This window comes from Gobius niger, assembly GCF_951799975.1.
Source record: "Gobius niger genome assembly, chromosome: 3".
In the NCBI taxonomy this organism is placed as follows: Eukaryota; Metazoa; Chordata; class Actinopteri; order Gobiiformes; family Gobiidae; genus Gobius; species Gobius niger.
Genome location: NC_136854.1, coordinates 40,461,825 through 40,480,237, shown reverse-complemented (window position 1 = coordinate 40,480,237; position 18,413 = coordinate 40,461,825). Strand labels below are relative to the sequence as shown.

At 36.8% G+C, this 18,413-nt stretch overlaps 1 protein-coding gene and 1 long non-coding RNA gene across 3 annotated transcripts in view; one reads left to right on the top strand and one right to left on the bottom strand.

The window, feature by feature from the left end:
- LOC306960935 overlaps nt 1-18,413 on the bottom strand; it is a 212,997-nt gene that overhangs the window by 137,557 nt on the left and 57,027 nt on the right. The gene's annotated exons all lie outside the window — the stretch shown is intronic.
- Nucleotides 8,501-18,413, top strand: part of grk4 (G protein-coupled receptor kinase 4) — a 116,236-nt gene continuing 106,323 nt past the window's right edge. For both annotated transcript variants that reach the window (XM_079553402.1, XM_079553403.1), the window contains exon 1: nt 8,501-8,627. In XM_079553402.1, the coding sequence (XP_079409528.1) occupies nt 8,576-8,627 (52 nt within the window). In that variant the 5' untranslated portion in view covers nt 8,501-8,575. The remainder of the gene's footprint in view (nt 8,628-18,413) is intronic.

The following is an 18,413-nucleotide window of genomic DNA, read 5'->3' as shown; positions in this document are numbered from 1 at the left end:
TGTTGGGTGTTCAACTCATTTTTGTAACTTTTTTGTCATTTTTTTGTCAAATTTTTGTGAAATTTTTGCCATTTTTTCGTCAATTTTTTTATCACATTTTTGTCGTTATTTTGTCATTTTTTTGTCATTTTTTTGTTATTTTTTTGTCAAATTTTAATCAAATTTTTGTCATTTTTTTGTTGCATTTTGTCACATTTTTGTCATTGTCATTTTTTTGTCACATTTTTGTCATTTTTTGTAAAAAAAAAAATATATATTTTTTTGTCAAATTTGTATCACATTTTTGCCATTTTTGTTCAATTTTTTTTTCATTTTTTTGTCAATTTCTTTATCAAATTTTGGTCATTTTTTGTTACATTTTTGTCATTTTTTTGTCAATTTTTTTATCACATTTTTGTCATTTTTTGTCAATTTTTTGTTATTTATTTGTCAAATTTTTATCAATTTTTTGTCATTTTTTTGCAGCATTTTGTCACATTTTTGTCATTTTTTGTCATATTTTTGTCATATTTTTGTCAAATGTTTAGCAAATTTTTGTCACATTTTTGTTATTGTCATTTTTTTGTCACATTTTGTCACATTTTTGTCACATTTTTGTCATTTTTTTGTCAAATTCTTGTGACATTTTTGCCACTTTTTCATCAATTTTTCGTCGCTTTTTTTTTGTCACATTTCCATCGTTGTTTTCGTCTCAGTTTTGTTGCTATTTTCACAGCTTTTTCCCCAGAAGCTTTTGGACTGGGGTAAAGCCGAACTGGAGAAAATGTGCTCGGTTCAGGTGGGAGTTAAGGGGTTAAAGCCACACCGTTAGAATTTTACCCAAATGAAAACACTGATATTACAAGCCTTCATTATGTGACAGATGTAACATTGAAAAAAATACCTCATAAATGTGCAAACAAACATGTTCAGCTCCTCTTAACCCCTTACCTCCCACCTGAACCCTGAGCACATTTTCTCCAGTTTGGCTTTACCCCAGTCCAAAAGCTTCTGGAAAAAAAAAGCTTTGAAAATAGCAACAAAACTGAGACGAAAACAATGATGGAAATGTGACAAAAAAGTGAGAAAACATTGACAAAAAAGTGATGAAAAATTTATGAAAAAGTGGCAAAAATGTCACAAGAAATTGACAAAAAATTGACGAAAAAATGAAAAAAATGTGACAAAAAAATGACAAAAAATTGATAAAAAATGGATACAAAAATTGACGAAAAAATGAAAAAAATGTGACAAAAAAATGACAAAAAATTGATAAAAAATTTACCAAAAAAATGACAAAAATGTAACAAAAAATGACAAAAAATTGATAAAAAAAATTGACGAAAACATGAAAAAAATGTGACAAAACAATTGACGAAAAAATGAAAAAAATGTCACACAAAAAATTACAAAAAAGTGATAAAAATTTGACCAAAAAAATGATTTTTTTTTAACAAAAAATGACAAAAATGTGACAAAAAAATGACAAAAAATTGATAAAAAATTGATAAAAAAAATTGATGAAAAAATGAAAAAAACGTGATCAAAAATTGACCAAAAAATGACAAAAATGTAACACAAAAATTTGATAAAAAATTGACGAAAAAATGACAAAAATGTGACTACAAAATTTACGAAAAAATGAAAAAAATGTAACAAAAAAAATACAAAAATATGATAAAAATTTGACCAAAAAAATGAAAAATCTTTTACAAAAAATGACCAAAAAAATGACAAAAATGTGACAAAAAAATTACAAAAAAGGTCGAAAAAGATCCTCTCGGTTCAGGAGGCGGGGGTTAAGAGGTTAAACATGAGTGGGTACGTCTCCAGCTCGTCTCCATGGAGATGTTGGTTGAATTTGAGATTTAAACAGGTTAGTTTCTCATCCAAATCCACTCTTTTATTACACACTGCAGTAACAGCATGTTCTGTGTTGAGCTGCTCATTAGGAGCATGTTTTGTTTTGCCGCAACAGTTCAAAATGTTACACAGTGTGCCTTTAAGTACATTGTATTATGAATACTTTTTACTTTTACTTCATTACATTTTAGAGCCTGTGTCTGTACTTTCTCACTACATTTTCAAAGTGACCTCTACGATGAACTGGTATAGTCCCAGTTTAGACTTGGTTTAGTCCTTTAGACCTTCTTTAGATCTGGTTTAGGTCTGGTTTAGACCTGAGTTAGTGGTTTACTCCTTTAGACTTGGCACAGAGCACAGAGCGGGACAAGACCAGACTGAACAAGCTGGTCAGGAGGGCCAGCTCTGTCCTGGGCTGCCCCCTGGACTCTGTGGAGGAGGTGAGGGACAGGAGGGTGTTAGCCAAGCTCACCTCCATCATGGACAACACCTCCCACCCACTGCACGGGACTGTAGAGGAGCTGAGCAGCTCTTTCAGTGGAAGACTGAGACACCCTCAGTGCGAGAAGGAGCAGGTCCTTCATCCCCACTGCTGTCAGACTGAACAACAAGACTGTGAAGTAACATGTGCAATAACCTCTTTGCAGAAAAACTACATGCAATAATCTCTGTATCAGCGTGACTTATTGACAACCTGCACTAGGACTGTAAACTTTGCACCTCCATATTCTACTCTTTATAGTCTGGTGTAATCGTTTTTTTTTCATTTTTATTTATTCTTATTTCCTTATAATTCCTCCCCCTTGTTTTTTGCTTTTACTTATTGTACATAAGATACCTCTTTTTTCTACTGTTTAACTGTTTGCACATTTCCTCTTCCTTCCTTCCTCTTAAATACTTTTACTTTTTACTCATAAAGTACATTTATACAATGCATACTTTAATTTCTGGTCCTGTATCTGTACTTTAACTTAAGTAAGAATATTGAGTACTTCTTCCACCACTGTGTCAAAAGTGAATGGAGAAAGCGAAGGATAAGTCTGTCACGATAATCACTATATCGACTTATCGTTCAATAAATAACAGATAAACGATATATTTTTGGGCTTGATATTTATCGTCTGTTCATTTATTAGCATTTCACCCCTTTTTTTTCTTTGTAACACTTTGATTTTTAACTCAAGCAAATTGACTTACATTATATTTCATGTTCATCGCAGCTTGTGTGATATTTTAGGATGTGATTATGCACTTTTAGAACAAAGGTTTACTTTGCCTGAGAGAGACAGTATCTACTATCGTTAGAGTCAATAATATCGTTTATCGCGATACTTTCCTGCCTCGATATATCGAACTTCAAATTTGTTACCGTGGCAGGAAAAGGAAATCTTATTCTTTTTTTGCTCGGTGGCTTTATTACAATTTTCAGTTTATATTGTGCCAAAAGCATCTCAAAGTGGTGTAACTTTTTGAAATATATCACACAAACATATTACATTTTTTAAAGTGACTTTCCCAACACTGGATGTCTTCCTAACAACACTGTTCCTAGGCAACCACGAGGGTATGGGTGTCATTTGTTGGACATCATGTTTCTCTTTCAAACCCATGATTGCAGATTATCTCACGGTTCAAGTCAGTTCTTGTGCTTCTCGAAAAATCTTGACAAAAAACCCTCTGAACGAGGCGAAAAACAGGCCCGTCTGATGACGTGTCCGCGTCATAAATAACCTGTAATACAGAATATACTTATGTCGCCTACAGTCTGTCAGTATCACGTGTGGAAGTGTTTCAAATGCAGATTCATTTACACTATAGGACAATCTTGACCCTGTAATATGATTGGATTCACTCATATTACAAATGAGCAACTAACCTGTTTAAATCTCAAATTCAACCAACATCTCCATGGAGACGAGCTGGAGACGTACCCACTCCTCATGTTTAACCTCTTAACTCCCGCCTCCTGAACCGAGAAGATCTTTTTCCTCACGTCATCAGATTTTTTTTCCATCATTTTTTTGTTGGGCGTTCAACTCATTTTTGTAACTTTTTTGTCATTTTTTGTCAATTTTTTATCAAATTTTAGTAATTTTTTTGTTTCATTTTGGTCATTTTTTTGTGACTTTTTTTCATTTTTTCGTCAATTTTTTTAATCAATTTTTTGTCATTTTTTGTTATATTTTTTTCATTTTTTTGTCATTTTTTGTCACATTTTTGTCATTTATTCGTCAATTTTTTAAATCAAATTTTAGTATTTTTTTTGTGACATTTTTTTCATTTTTTCGTCAATTTTTTGTCACATTTTTTTCATTTTTTTGTCAATTTTTTATCAAATTTTTGTCATTTTTTGTTACATTTTTGTCATTTTTTGGTCATATTTTGTCACATTTTTGTCATTTATTCGTCAATTTTTTTAATCAAATTTTAGTATTTTTTTTGTTACATTTTGGTCATTTTTTTGTGACATTTTTTTCATTTTTTCGTCAATTTTTTGTCACATTTTTTTGTCAATTTTTTATCAAATTTTTGTCATTTTTTGTTACATTTTTGTTATATTTTGTAAGTGACAAAAATTCCGTAAAAATGCAACAAAAATGCAACAAAAATGCAACAAAAATGTGACAAAAATGCAACAAAAATGCAACAAAAATGTGACAAAAATTCAATAAAAATGTGACAAAAATTCAACCAAAAAGTGACAAAAATTCAACCAAAAAGTGACAAAAATTCAAGAAAAATGTGACAAAAATTCAACAAAAATGTGTCATTCGTTGGACATCATGTTTCTCTTTCAAACCCATGATTGCAGATTATCTCACGGTTCAAGTCAGTTCTTGTGCTTCTCGAAAAATCTTGACAAAAAACCTCTGAATGAGGTGAAAAACAGGCCCGTTTGATGATGTTTCCGCGTCATAAATAACCTATAATACAGAATATACTTATGTCGCCTACAGTCTCTCAGTATCACGTGTGGAAGTGTTTCAAATGCAGATTCATTTACACTATAGGACAATCTTGACCCTGTAATATGATTGGATTCACTCATATTACAAATGAGCAACTAACCTGTTTAAATCTCAAATTCAACCAACATCTCCATGGAGACGAGCTGGAGACGTACCCACTCCTCATGTTTAACCTCTTAACTCCCGCCTCCTGAACCGAGAAGATCTTTTTCCTCACGTCATCAGATTTTTTTTCCATCATTTTTTTGTTGGGCCTTCAACTAATTTTTGTAACTTTTTTGTCATTTTTTGTCAATTTTTTATCAAATTTTAGTAATTTTTTTGTTTCATTTTGGTCATTTTTTTGTGACTTTTTTTCATTTTTTCGTCAATTTTTTTAATCAATTTTTTGTCATTTTTTGTTATATTTTTTTCATTTTTTTGTCATTTTTTGTCACATTTTTGTCATTTATTCGTCAATTTTTTAAATCAAATTTTAGTATTTTTTTTGTGACATTTTTTTCATTTTTTCGTCAATTTTTTGTCACATTTTTTTCATTTTTTTGTCAATTTTTTATCAAATTTTTGTCATTTTTTGTTACATTTTTGTCATTTTTTGGTCATATTTTGTCACATTTTTGTCATTTATTCGTCAATTTTTTTAATCAAATTTTAGTATTTTTTTTGTTACATTTTGGTCATTTTTTTGTGACATTTTTTTCATTTTTTCGTCAATTTTTTGTCACATTTTTTTGTCAATTTTTTATCAAATTTTTGTCATTTTTTGTTACATTTTTGTTATATTTTGTAAGTGACAAAAATTCCGTAAAAATGCAACAAAAATGCAACAAAAATGCAACAAAAATGTGACAAAAATGCAACAAAAATGCAACAAAAATGTGACAAAAATTCAATAAAAATGTGACAAAAATTCAACCAAAAAGTGACAAAAATTCAACCAAAAAGTGACAAAAATTCAAGAAAAATGTGACAAAAATTCAACAAAAATGTGTCATTCGTTGGACATCATGTTTCTCTTTCAAACCCATGATTGCAGATTATCTCACGGTTCAAGTCAGTTCTTGTGCTTCTCGAAAAATCTTGACAAAAAACCTCTGAATGAGGTGAAAAACAGGCCCGTTTGATGATGTTTCCGCGTCATAAATAACCTATAATACAGAATATACTTATGTCGCCTACAGTCTCTCAGTATCACGTGTGGAAGTGTTTCAAATGCAGATTCATTTACACTATAGGACAATCTTGACCCTGTAATATGATTGGATTCAATCATATTACAAATGAGCAACTAACCTCAAATTCAACCAACATCTCCATGGAGACGAGCTGGAGACGTACCCACTCCTCATGTTTAACCTCTTAACTCCCGCCTCCTGAACCGAGAGGATCTTTTTCCTCACGTCATCAGATTTTTTTTTCCATCATTTTTTTGTTGGGCGTTCAACTCATTTTTGTAACTTTTTTGTCATTTTTTGTCAATTTTTTTTATCAAATTTTAGTAATTTTTTTGTTACATTTTGGTCATTTTTGTGTGACTTTTTTTCATTTTTTCGTCAATTTTTTTGTCACATTTTTTTCATTTTTTTGTCAATTTTTTGTATCAATTTTTTGTCATTTTTTGTTATATTTTTTTCATTTTTTCGTCAATTTTTTGTCACATTTTTTTCATTTTTTCGTCATTTTTTTCCAATTTTTGTCATTTTTTGTTACATTTTTGTAATATTTTGTGACAAAAATTCCGTAAAAATGCAACAAAAATGCAACAAAAATAGTATCACGCGTGGAAGTGTTTCAAATGCAGATTCATTTACACTATAGGACCATCTTGACCCTGTAATATGATTGGATTCACTCAGGTCAGTTTGGTAAAAAGACTGAATACAAAAGAGCGGCGTAGACTAAACAACACTGCCACCTTCTGTCCAAAAGATGGAAGTGGCAAAGTCAAGACCTTATTGCAACATGTTTTAGTTTGTTTTAGAACTAAACTTAATCCTTGGCCTAAAGGCTCCTGTTACTGGCGGCTTATATCGCTGTGGGTAAAACAGCCTCTTGGCCAATAGAGACTGAGACGTTGCGATGCGTCCCATACGGATCCACAACATTGAATGAATGAATGAATGAATGAATAATCTTTATTCGGACCATAAACAAAACATAAAAACACAAACTCATACGAACTCAAAATACAACCTGCCATGATTGTGGCAGTTGTGAGCTCAGTTTCAGACGTGCAACTCAATACATTTACATCTTAGTACAAACAATTTTGTTTTACCTTTTGCACCTTTGAGATTAGGCTGTCCGAAAAGGAGTGGGGGGAAGTAAACACGTATTTAGTCCCACCCCTTTTAAGTACTGTCAGTCTCTTTTCCTATTTACTTTTTAGGCTTCCTTAAAACAGTAATTTGAGCACTCTGATCTAAAACAAGTTGTCATATACAGTGTGAATATTACCAATCAACATCAGGTTTGCAACAGCTGAACATGAAAAGTCAGAGATTTTCTTCTGATACTTAGAGAATATCCATTCTTTGTATTGATATTTAAACTGTCTGATATTTGGACATCGCTTAAGGTCTACGTGTGATTTATTCCATATTTTAGGACCACAAACGGACACACACAAACTTTTCCTGGCTGTCCGGGCATGGGCAATTTTAAAGTGATCCAAGCCCCTTAAAATATATTTTCCTTCTCTTTCAGAAATAAACTGCTGAATTTTTAGAGGTAGTTGCTTATTCTTAGCTTTGTACATTAATTGAGCAGTTTTAAAAGTTATCATGTCTTGAAGTTTTTAGAATCTTGGCTTTAATAAACAGTGGATTGGTCTCGGTAACCGGCGTTGTAAATTGTTCTCATTGCTCTTTTTTGAAGGATGAATATTGGTTGTAAAGTAGTTTTATAATTATTACCCCAAATTTCAGCACAATATGTCAAGTAGGGCGAGAGAAGAGAAAAGTAAAGCCACATTAAAGCACAAGACAAGGGTGTATTTTCCCTTTATGAACTCTAGGTGGCGGCATTGACTCTATGCAGGTGTTTTGTGCCTCAGAAACGGACGCCTCTAGAGGTGATCAGATAAAGTTGTTGGTTTACGGCAGAAAAAAAGGCAACTGGAGCAAGAACTAGATCCCCCACAGGAAGATGAGCCTGAACGCTTTTATTTATTATTATTATTAACGAGTTGAAACATTTATACGACATGTTTAGATGTTTTAAACGCACACACAGTGACAGACGACCAAGATTACGCAGAGCTGTCACCAAACAGGCAGATTGGCGAGTGACCGGGGAGGCAACATTTGTGTTTATCTGCATATGCCGCGCGCCCGGAGAGACTGCTGTGACCAGGGCTTGCGTGTTTCTTGCATGTGTGTGTGTGTGTGTGCGCGCGAGGCCGCTGCTGGTTGTAAATTGATCCCTCCCACTCGCGGGTCCGCTGTGCAGAGGAGGGGCGAGGAGGGGCGAGGAGGAGGAGGGAACCGAAGCAGGAAGGAAGGCAGCGGGCTGTGAATGCTAACAAGCCCGTGGTAGTCCTGCTCCGTGGGTACAGGCTTCGATAAAAACATCTTGCAATGGAGATGAACGACGACCACTACTGAAGACCCTTACTATGCGCCAGCGCCGTGTTTGCTCCGCGCGCACGCAGCAGCAGCAGCCCCCGACGGCGGCGCGTTGGATCTGAAAAAAAAAAAAAAAAAAACCCCGTCTTTTCCGCTGAGTGAAATGTATCGCGACTGCTCGGGATTCACGTTCTGACTATGGAGATTGAAAATATCGTGGCCAACACGGTTCTCCTGAAGGCGAGAGAAGGTAAGATCCGCGCAACAGCAGCACGGGGGAGAGCCGAAGCGAGAGCGCATTTCCTCCCACCACCTTGCCGACATGGACGGGGGTCCCCTCGCTCTCGCTCTCGCGCTCGCCCCGTCCTTCGGTTTGGCTCCCCCCGTGTCCCATCCCTTTGCGCAGCGCATTGTCTCCAAACATAATGTGCAGAAATCAGCTGTTTGGGTCCGTACAGCACACGTACACAGCGGGGCAGGTTCACGTATAGGCCCGGCGGCGGCGGCGCAGAGAGGAGGATGAACGCAGGGAGTGTTTGCAGCATCGCGCCGTGATTGCTGCGTTGCGTTAAAGCGCTGTGGAGCAATTTTTTTTTTCTTCTCCTCCTCACAAGTGGTTCATGTACAAATGTCATCGCCATCAGCCTAATGGGGAGCGTTCATTACACGCGTTTCACGAAAGCGGCGCGTTTTGGGGACCCCGCCGCCTCAGTGGCTCCTTACCTGTCATTTTCAGGTTCTCCGCGTTTCGAGAGCCCGGAGAGAATATGTGCATTATGTGACGCAGAAACGTATCACTGCAGCGGGGTTTTGTGTGTTGTGTTTGGCTTGTGTTAAACTTTCACCGAGGGGTCTGGTCGCAGAGCATCGGCATGACCGTGGAGGGAGGGAGGGAGGGAGGGAGGGAGGCCCCCAGATGTTGTTGCCCCTGCGGCCCCCGGTGCGCACGGACCCCCAGTATACCCGCTCACCTGGAGGAGGAGGAGGAGGAGGTGGAGGAGGAGGCGGCGAGCGTTCATCTGTTTCTAGGAGATGGCAGAGCAGCAGAGCCTACTTTGTATCCAGTGTGTGGGCGCAGAGCAGGCATAAAGCATTGTATGAGCCAGGCTTTGGAAAAAAGGTGTGAGGATGGAACAGCAAAGCATTTATGTGTATGTTTCCCCTTTCTTCCCCCCCCCCTGTTGTCCAGGTTACTGTCGTTTAACATCATGCGTTCAGAGCGTGCCAAGGCCTCCCCCTGCTTGGTGTTTGCATTATACTCAGGGCCGTTTTCTGTTCTAGATGAAACGCCAACGCAGAGATGGATTATTCACAGCAACAGTGAGTGTGTTTTATGGGTGCTGCCTTCGTACCTGTTTTGAGATGGCACCGGCCTTTATGTCCTCCGAGGAACCTGTTACATGAATATAATTGAAGATCTGCACAGTGCCGTAGCAAATCCAGGCCAAATCTCAGGATTAATTACACATGGAGGAGTAGTAGTGGGAATTGTGGCAGAAAAAGGATGTTGCTGTTGTAGGTGTAGGCCTATGTATCCCTCTCTGTCATGGCTCCAACTCCCAAGACCAGAGAGGAGTGCCCTGACATGGCCTGTTAATTCTAATACATTTGAAAAAGGTTAGGTCAGGCCGTAAAGACTCACTCACATCACTGAGAAATGGCAATTGGTAATATTTGAGGGGTAATCATGACAAATAAGTATTACCTTTTACATTAGTGCTTAACGTCTTAGCTCCCACCTGAACGGATCCCATTTTCTCCAGTTTGGCTTTTCCCTAATCAAAAAGCTTCTTGGGGAAAGAAGCACCAAAACAGCCACAAAAAATGAGAAGAAAACAAGGATGTAAATGCAACAAAAATGTGACAAAAATGTGACAAAAATGTGACAAAAATTCAAGAAAAATGTTACACAAATTCAACCAAAAAGTGACAAAAATTCAATAAAAATGTGACAAAAATTCAACAAAAATGTGACAAAAATTCAACAAAAAATTGACAAAAATTCTACAAAAATGTGACAAAAATTCAACAAAAAAGTGACAAAAATTCAACAAAAAGTGACAAAACTTCAACAAAAATGTGACAAAAATTCAACAAAAAAGTGACAAAAATTCAACAAAAAGTGACAAAAATTCAATAAAAATGTGACAAAAATTCAACTAAAATGTGACAAAAATTCAACAAAAATGTGACAAAAATTCAACAAAAAAGTGACAAAAATTCAACCAAAAAGTGACAAAAATTCAACAAAAATGTGACAAAAATTCAACAAAAAAGTGACAAAAATTCAACAAAAAGTGACAAAAATTCAACAAAAATGTGACAAAAATTCAACAAAAAAGTGACAAAAATTCAACAAAAAAGTGACAAAAATTCAACAAAAAGTGACAAAAATTCAACAAAAAGTGACAAAAATTCAATAAAAATGTGACAAAAATTCAACAAAAATGTGACAAAAATTCAACAAAAATGTGACAAAAATTCAACAAAAAAGTGACAAAAATTCAACCAAAAAGTGACAAAAATTCAACAAAAATGTGACAAAAATTCAACAAAAAAGTGACAAAAATTCAACAAAAAGTGACAAAAATTCAACAAAAAGTGACAAAAATTCAATAAAAATGTGACAAAAATTCAACAAAAATGTGACAAAAATTCAATAAAAATGTGACAAAAATTCAACAAAAATGTGACAAAAATTCAACAAAAATGTGACAAAAATTCAACAAAAATGTGACAAATTCAACAAAAAAGTGACAAAAATTCAACAAAAAGTGACAAAAATTCAACAAAAATGTGACAAAAATTCAACAAAAATTTGACAAAAATTCAACAAAAATGTGACACAAATTCAACCAAAAAGTGACAAAAATTCAACAAAAAAGTGACAAAAATTCAACAAAAATGTGACAAAAATTCAACAAAAAAGTGACAAAAATTCAACAAAAATTCAATAAAAATGTGACAAAAAAAAAACATAAAGGTGACACAACACAGCAACAACGCAAGGAAAAAGATCAGTTTTGTGGGTCTTAGCTTTCAAATGAGGTGCTACACAGGCCCATAGAAAAAAAGTGTGAAAATAGCAACAAAAATGAGGCGAAAATGCAACAATGCGAGGAACAAGATCAGTTTTGATGAGATTTATTGGTCTTTCAAATGAGGCGTTACACTGACCAACAGGCTGTGAGCTCCAGTCGTTTCTAGATTTGGGTAAAGCCGAACTGGAGAGAAAGCACTCAGGCCACAGTTTTTCCATACTGAGATATGTTCTTACCTGAGCTTAGACGAGTTGATGTGTAGCTGTCTGGTGTTGTGTTTGGAAGAGTGTGGAAGCTTCCAACTTCCCCCCCTGTTTGGAGCTATAGGAATACACTGGGAGAGGCCGAATGCTAACAACATCTTTGGTCTTCTTGTGTGACTGAGGATATAAAATGCCAGTAACTGTTTGATAATCATGAAACATTGAATTATTAACCGAAATTCAACAGATGCCACGTTTTATGCTTTATTTGTACTTTGCTGTATTTCCTCCTAACATGCAGTAAAACAATCAATTGTTAACTTTTTTTTTTAATAGATTAAAGGGGCTAGATGCTAGTTGGCATGTTATACTCACTACTGCCACCTCAGGTCATACGTGACGGCAATTCGGACCCGAAGTAACACCTTTTTGAGTGAAAGTGCAGGATTTTTGGAGGCAGTTGTGGTGAACAGGTCTGAGCTCATTCTACACATTAGGACATTGTTGGAACGTTTTGGGGAGGAAATGAGATCATTTTACCTTTTTTAAACTCCGTGTAGTCCCTTTAAGGCCACAATAACGATTAATCGATGAACTGATTAACCATGAACATCCCTAGTCACTCCTTGACTTCACTGAAAGGAACAGGCCACTGAGATAAGTTCTTACCTGAGCTTAGACGAGTTGATGCGTGACTGTCTGGTCTTTACGAGTGCGCTCAGTCAAGACCAAAGTTGTTGTAGGCATTTAGCCTCTCCTCCTCCTCTCCTCTATGGGGCCAAACAGGGGTGAAGTTTAAGTAAGGATTAAACAACGAGGAGCCGCATTAGACGGTTATAATGCACGACGCGGAGTCGAGAACACCACGACGCGCAGTGGAGTTACTCCTACATTATCACCGTCTAATGCGGCTCCTCGTTGTTTAATCCGCTTATACCAGGGTCCCACAAACGTAACATTTATAATAAATGTTTTTTTCATTGACTAAACTCACTAAATCTGCCAGACTACGGGACTATTTTGTGTGGGTTATTAGCCGGTCACTGAAGGCTGGTCTCAGAGCGAGTCATTCTCCGCAGCTATAACGAGGATCTCAGTCAGGCTCAACGACACAACATCAGCACAGAATCACAACACAACAGGACTAACCCGGAAACACTTTTCCCTGGAAGTAAACACCGATATGCGGCACTCGTGGGCAGGAGTTATTTCACTTTTACGCTGTTTAACCTGAAGCTAGCTAGCTAGCTCAACCAGCTCAACTGTTTATGGAAACAGCTGCGGTGGAGTCGCTCACACCTGGGCCCAACTGAAACTTTTATGTTTGACTTTACTAATCCAGACAAATATGCTTCAATGCAGGATTTTTTTTTTATGTACACCTGAAAATGATGAATAGCCTTAAGCGTTTTCAATAGAAATGTAAAGCTCATATGTTATGAACAGTAGCTAACCTAGCTGCTCACTCTCCTCTACAAACATTTATCAAACGTTTTGTTTTGGCCAAAAACGTTGAAATTAACACAAAATCCATCTCATACGTTCCTGTCAGTCACTAATTACGCCTTTATCTGATTCAGCTGTGTCATGCGTTGTTATGACGACGCCACAGCGGAGTGATATCCCAGTGATTTAACTACCGGACTACGTGTGCGGTTATACCAAAATAATGCACCAGCCAATCAGAATCCAGTATTCACCCAGACCATGGTATAAATATGGTTACGTGAGTAGTTACACGATCCAAGTCTAGTCACACAAAATGAAACCTGTCGATTTTCTAAGTGGATAAAAAGGGGAACTATATTGTGAGGCGTAACAACACCTTCACGGACGTCGAAGTGCTCCTAAGGTGTTATTACACCACTTCAACCGAGCGACAAAAAGTAACAAATCAGGTGGGAAAAAAGCAACAAAACTACGACAAAAAAGTGACAACAATGCGGTGACAACATGAGGTAAAATCTTAGATGAGTTTTGCAGGTCTTAGCTTTCAAATGAGGCGTTACACTGGAGGCTGTGAGCTCCAGTCGAGAAGCTTTTAGATTTGGGTTAAGCTGAGCTGGAGAAAATGTGCTTGGTTAAAGTGGGGGTTAAAATGTGCACAATTAACGTATATTCTTGAATGTAGACACTGCAGGTGAATAGGGAAAAAATGTATATTAACAGATATCAATTTGAAACTTTTGCTGTCGATCACTGGCATAAATGTGAGAAAAAAATACATGGCAAGTTTTCTGTCATTTTATCTTTTCATATAAGAACAAGGTGTTTAATGCCTAAAAATGCCCCAAATTTCCCATCTTTTCGGCGACGAAATCTGGTTTCATTTTATTGATAAATGAGTTGACAAGACTTTTTCAAAGGGGATTTGGGATTTCTTGTTTAGTTTTGAAATAAGCTGTTTTTTAGTGGAAAAATTAGTAAAAATGTAATTTTCGCCTTATTTTTTGACATTCAAAACTCAACAAATGGCGCTTAAGGGATTAGATTATAAAAAATCCCTCTGAAAAAATCCTCCAAATATTGTTCAGTCCAAGGCTGGAAAATGTGAAGTCTTTAGGTCCTACTGATGTGGACATAGTGTCGCCACAATGACAGAAAAATGTGTTTTGAGAAAAAGGCCCTTGAAATTGTGTTCTCCCATATAAGTCTATGGGGGAACATTGAATCAGTGCAATATTTAAACATGTTTTTGTTTTTTATATTTTCTGTTTCCAGGTGAAAGCTTGTATGTTCAGAGACCAATTCGGCCCAAAACCTGAACACTGAAAAAATTGAATTTTGCCTGTAGTGTCTCCCCTTGAATCACAAATTGAAGCGCAGATGCAGTACTTTTTAGGAAAATTACATTTAGAAATATTTTCCCAAATTATAATTCATGACGAGGCCATTGAAACATATCTATATCTCATGAATATCTTTTTTCAAAATGGTCATAATCCCTAGAACCATCGGATTTGTCCTTGGCTGACCTATCCCAATTTTCTCAACACACTCTGGCTCTAAATGTTCAATATTGCCTTAGAATCAAAAGATACATGTTTTTTTTTTACTAGATCCTCAAACGTCTGCTTTTACACTTCCAGGACCTGCAAGTGTATTTGTGTGATGATTTTTGAAAGCGATGGGTGTGCCTTCCTTCAGAGGGAACTGGTTCTTGAAAGGTGACACTGGGTCACAACACTCCCCTTTCTCTGAATGTCTCACATTTGGGGTCTGTCCCTGAACCGCTGACGACGCTCGGCCTGTGTATTTATGTAGATGGTGCTCTCAGACTGTGGGGTTTGTAGAGGTGAGAAGTCGAGCTGTCACGATCATTATGATATCGGCTTACCGTTCAATAAATGACAGATAAACGATACAGTTTTGGGATCATTGTTTATTGCCTGTACGTTTATTAGCATTTTATCCAGATTTTTTATCTTTGTAATACTGTGATTTTGAACTCAAGTAAATTGGGTTTCAGTATACTTCACGTTTATTGCTGCTTGTGTGGTATTTTAGGATATAATTATGCAATTTCAGAATACAGGTTTATGCATTGGCCGCTGGTTACTCTGCTTTACGACCATGATGCTAGAGGCTAACATTGCTGTAGTACTTCCTTTTAGGAGCAGCAAAACAAGCTAGTTTTCCATTAGAAAGCATTGCACTTTAGACACTTTTCAAGAAACTGTAAAGCCTGGTGCCTAATTTTTTTTTTTTTTACTTTCTACAGCTAGATATTGCTCCTGTGATAACACTGGGTTAGTTACAATTAAAGGGACCAGGCTGGTTTTTGTAAGAAACATTTTAGAAAACTAGTGCTCAAGACAGAGCGAGTCAAAACAAGACTTAAAACTAGTGCTCAAGACAGAGCGAGTCAAAACAAGACTCAAAAATGCATATAACTGAAAGTATTTTATCTACACTCTTGCCTCTTACTGTAATTGATTAATTCTATGTTGATGTTTTTATTGATCGTATTTGTTTTCTTATATTCACAGAACTGTGAAGCACTTTGAATTGCCTTGTGTATGAATTGTGCTCTACAAATAAACTTGCCTTGCCTAGAAATCTCGTATACTAATGAGGGCCGTACTTTGATTGACATGTTAGCATTAGAGCTAATGCTGCGGCTACGACCGAGCTACACGTCACGCGAGGGCCGAGTCTACAGTGAAGATCCCGCCCTTTTGCCCTTTTTAGGAACTTGCTCCGTCAGAGCTGGGTAGGAGGACTCTCTAAATCCGCCATGATTTCCCGCTCGAGCGTGGTCATTATGGTAAAGGAGACGGAGTCTATTATTCTACAGTCTATGGGTTTATGTCATTTCTATGCTTTAGAGTTGAAGGTATCTTGTATCTTTACAGTCTATAGTATCGTTTATCGCGATATTTTCCTGCCTCAATATATCGAACTTCAAATATTGCTATTGTGACAGGCCGAGTGAGAAGCACTGGTTTCTTTAGTGACAGTTAAGCTCAGAAAATTAATACTAAGTACTAAGTAACTTCTTTACCTTAATGGTGAAGTAAACAAATAATAATCCTAATAATAAATCCTTTCCGTAGTCCCTCTGGGGCGTAATACAAGTGTTAATGGGATGATTGGAGAGTCTATCATCTTCCCCTGGTGTCTCTGGCCAGAAAACCACAATTACAACTAAGGCTGTGCAATTAATCGAAATTCGATTACGATTTCGATTATTACAGTAAACGATTACAAAATTAGCGTAATCGAAAAAAATCGGGAAAAAAAAATATATATATATATTTTGTTTTTGTTTTTTCAATTTTTTTTTCAATTATTATTATTTTTTTTCAATTTTTTCTGGCAAGGCAGACTTGCATTATTTCATGGCGCTGGGATTATTTTCCCTTCACATTTCCCGTGCCATGGCTCATGCTTTTGCCTGACATAAAAACAAACAGCGCTGTGTGATGATGTCATCAGGCCGCGCCGCTCAGTTTACTTGCACAGGTGTGAGGGCTGGCCAGCAGGGGGCAGGTGTGAAACAGATCTCTCCTTAATCGAGGCAAACATGAAATCATTTGTACTTTTATGACTGTTCAGAAAGCTGAAAATATTCAGCATAGATTTTTTTTTAATTAATAAATATATAAATAAAATAAAGACTTTTTTTAAAGGCAACAAATAATCGTTTGAATAATCGTGATTTCAATTATGACTAAAATATTCGTGATTATTATTTTTTCAATAATCGAGCAACCCTAATTACAACTTTCCCTGCCTCTGAGTTGGAGGCGCAATCCACACTAATGGAATCATGAAGAAGAAGCTAACAGGCTAACGGGCAAAGCTAACTGCGGGCTAGCGCCACTTAAACAGTATTTACAGCCAAATTTGAGTGAAAAAAATGATCTCCATTGTGTAATTGGATGTACAATATCTCTCTCTCTCCCTTTGTCTTTTCTGTCAGCGTAGGATTTACTCTCACGGACAATTAATAAGTGAAAAAAAACGTGCTACGACACCTGCAGTGGCGCTTATGGCCTCTAGGGGCATGAGTTACTTACTTCTGCTTTAAAGACAATGAAGTTACCTCTCATTTAGATAAATTCTTTCATTGGTTAACTGTAATAATGCTGGTAATTCTGTTTGCAGTGTTCAGTCTGGTGTGTGTCTGTTAACTTTAATTTGCTCATTCTCTATAGCTGTGGGTCTGATGGGACACTCTTATATAGTCTGTATTAATCATAGGGTAGAGCGCTCTGATCTGGTCTTCATTTATCTAGGCTTGCGTCTGGATAACCGTCTCTTCTTACACCTTTTACTTTCGTCCCTTCCCACAGCCCTCCTCCCCGAGCAGAATCACCGCGTTTGAGGTCGCAGCAGTGACGTTCGCCGGCGCAGCTTTTATTGGCCCTGCGGTTGTCGCCGGGCTAACACTTGTTGTCATCACTCTGGGGTGTTTCCTGCAGCTGAGCCTCTTAAAACCCACTGCTTTGTGACTGCGCCTTGATGTGGTGCCCTCTTTATAGTTATTAAAGCCACGAACAGCGGGAGACGCAGTGTGCTGATGTGTACACGCACTTCTGCCTCGCTCAAACGCTTAGCTCGCCGGCTACAGGGTGTTCATTAACGCGATCTCTTTGGCCGAGCTTACGAAGCACAACGAGGCACTTTTAAAACCACTTTGTCAACATCGCACGCAGTAAATGAAAAGTGAAGAGAGTTTTTGGGACACACACCTGCCATCTAGTCCCAGTTTATTACAATATTACTAATATACTCCCTGTTTTATTGACATAGTGATGTTGTAGTTTCTCGGTTAAGTCTGTCGGCCTTCAGTTTTTAAGGTTATGCTTTTATTGTTTGCAGTTCTCACTCCAGACAATGAGCTGTTACTGTCTCAGGATTGTCTGGTAGACCTGTAGAGTAATAATAATAATATACAGTATCTATAAAAAGCCTGCAGATTATCGTGACTGACCACAGGGAAGAGTGTGATTTCATTTTTCCCCACAGCCCTTGTTGTTGTTACTGTTATAAACCACTTCAATGTAATGCCATAAGACATAGTACAGTATATAGAGCTGTGTCTCAGGTTTTTTACTTAAAGGGATTTCCTAGTTATCCACAGTGTTGTTGATTTCTGGAGATATTTTTTTTCTTAAATTCATGCAGTTCTTATATTTGAAGAGCTTAGTGGCGCTAGGCTAATGCAAGGCTAGTGCATTTCTATGGTATCAGCTAGCCTGCATTAAAAACGCTCCACAGAGCACCTGAGGCAAATCACTTATAACACCAGACTAACCATATAAATGTCTGTGTCCATTAGGGTTG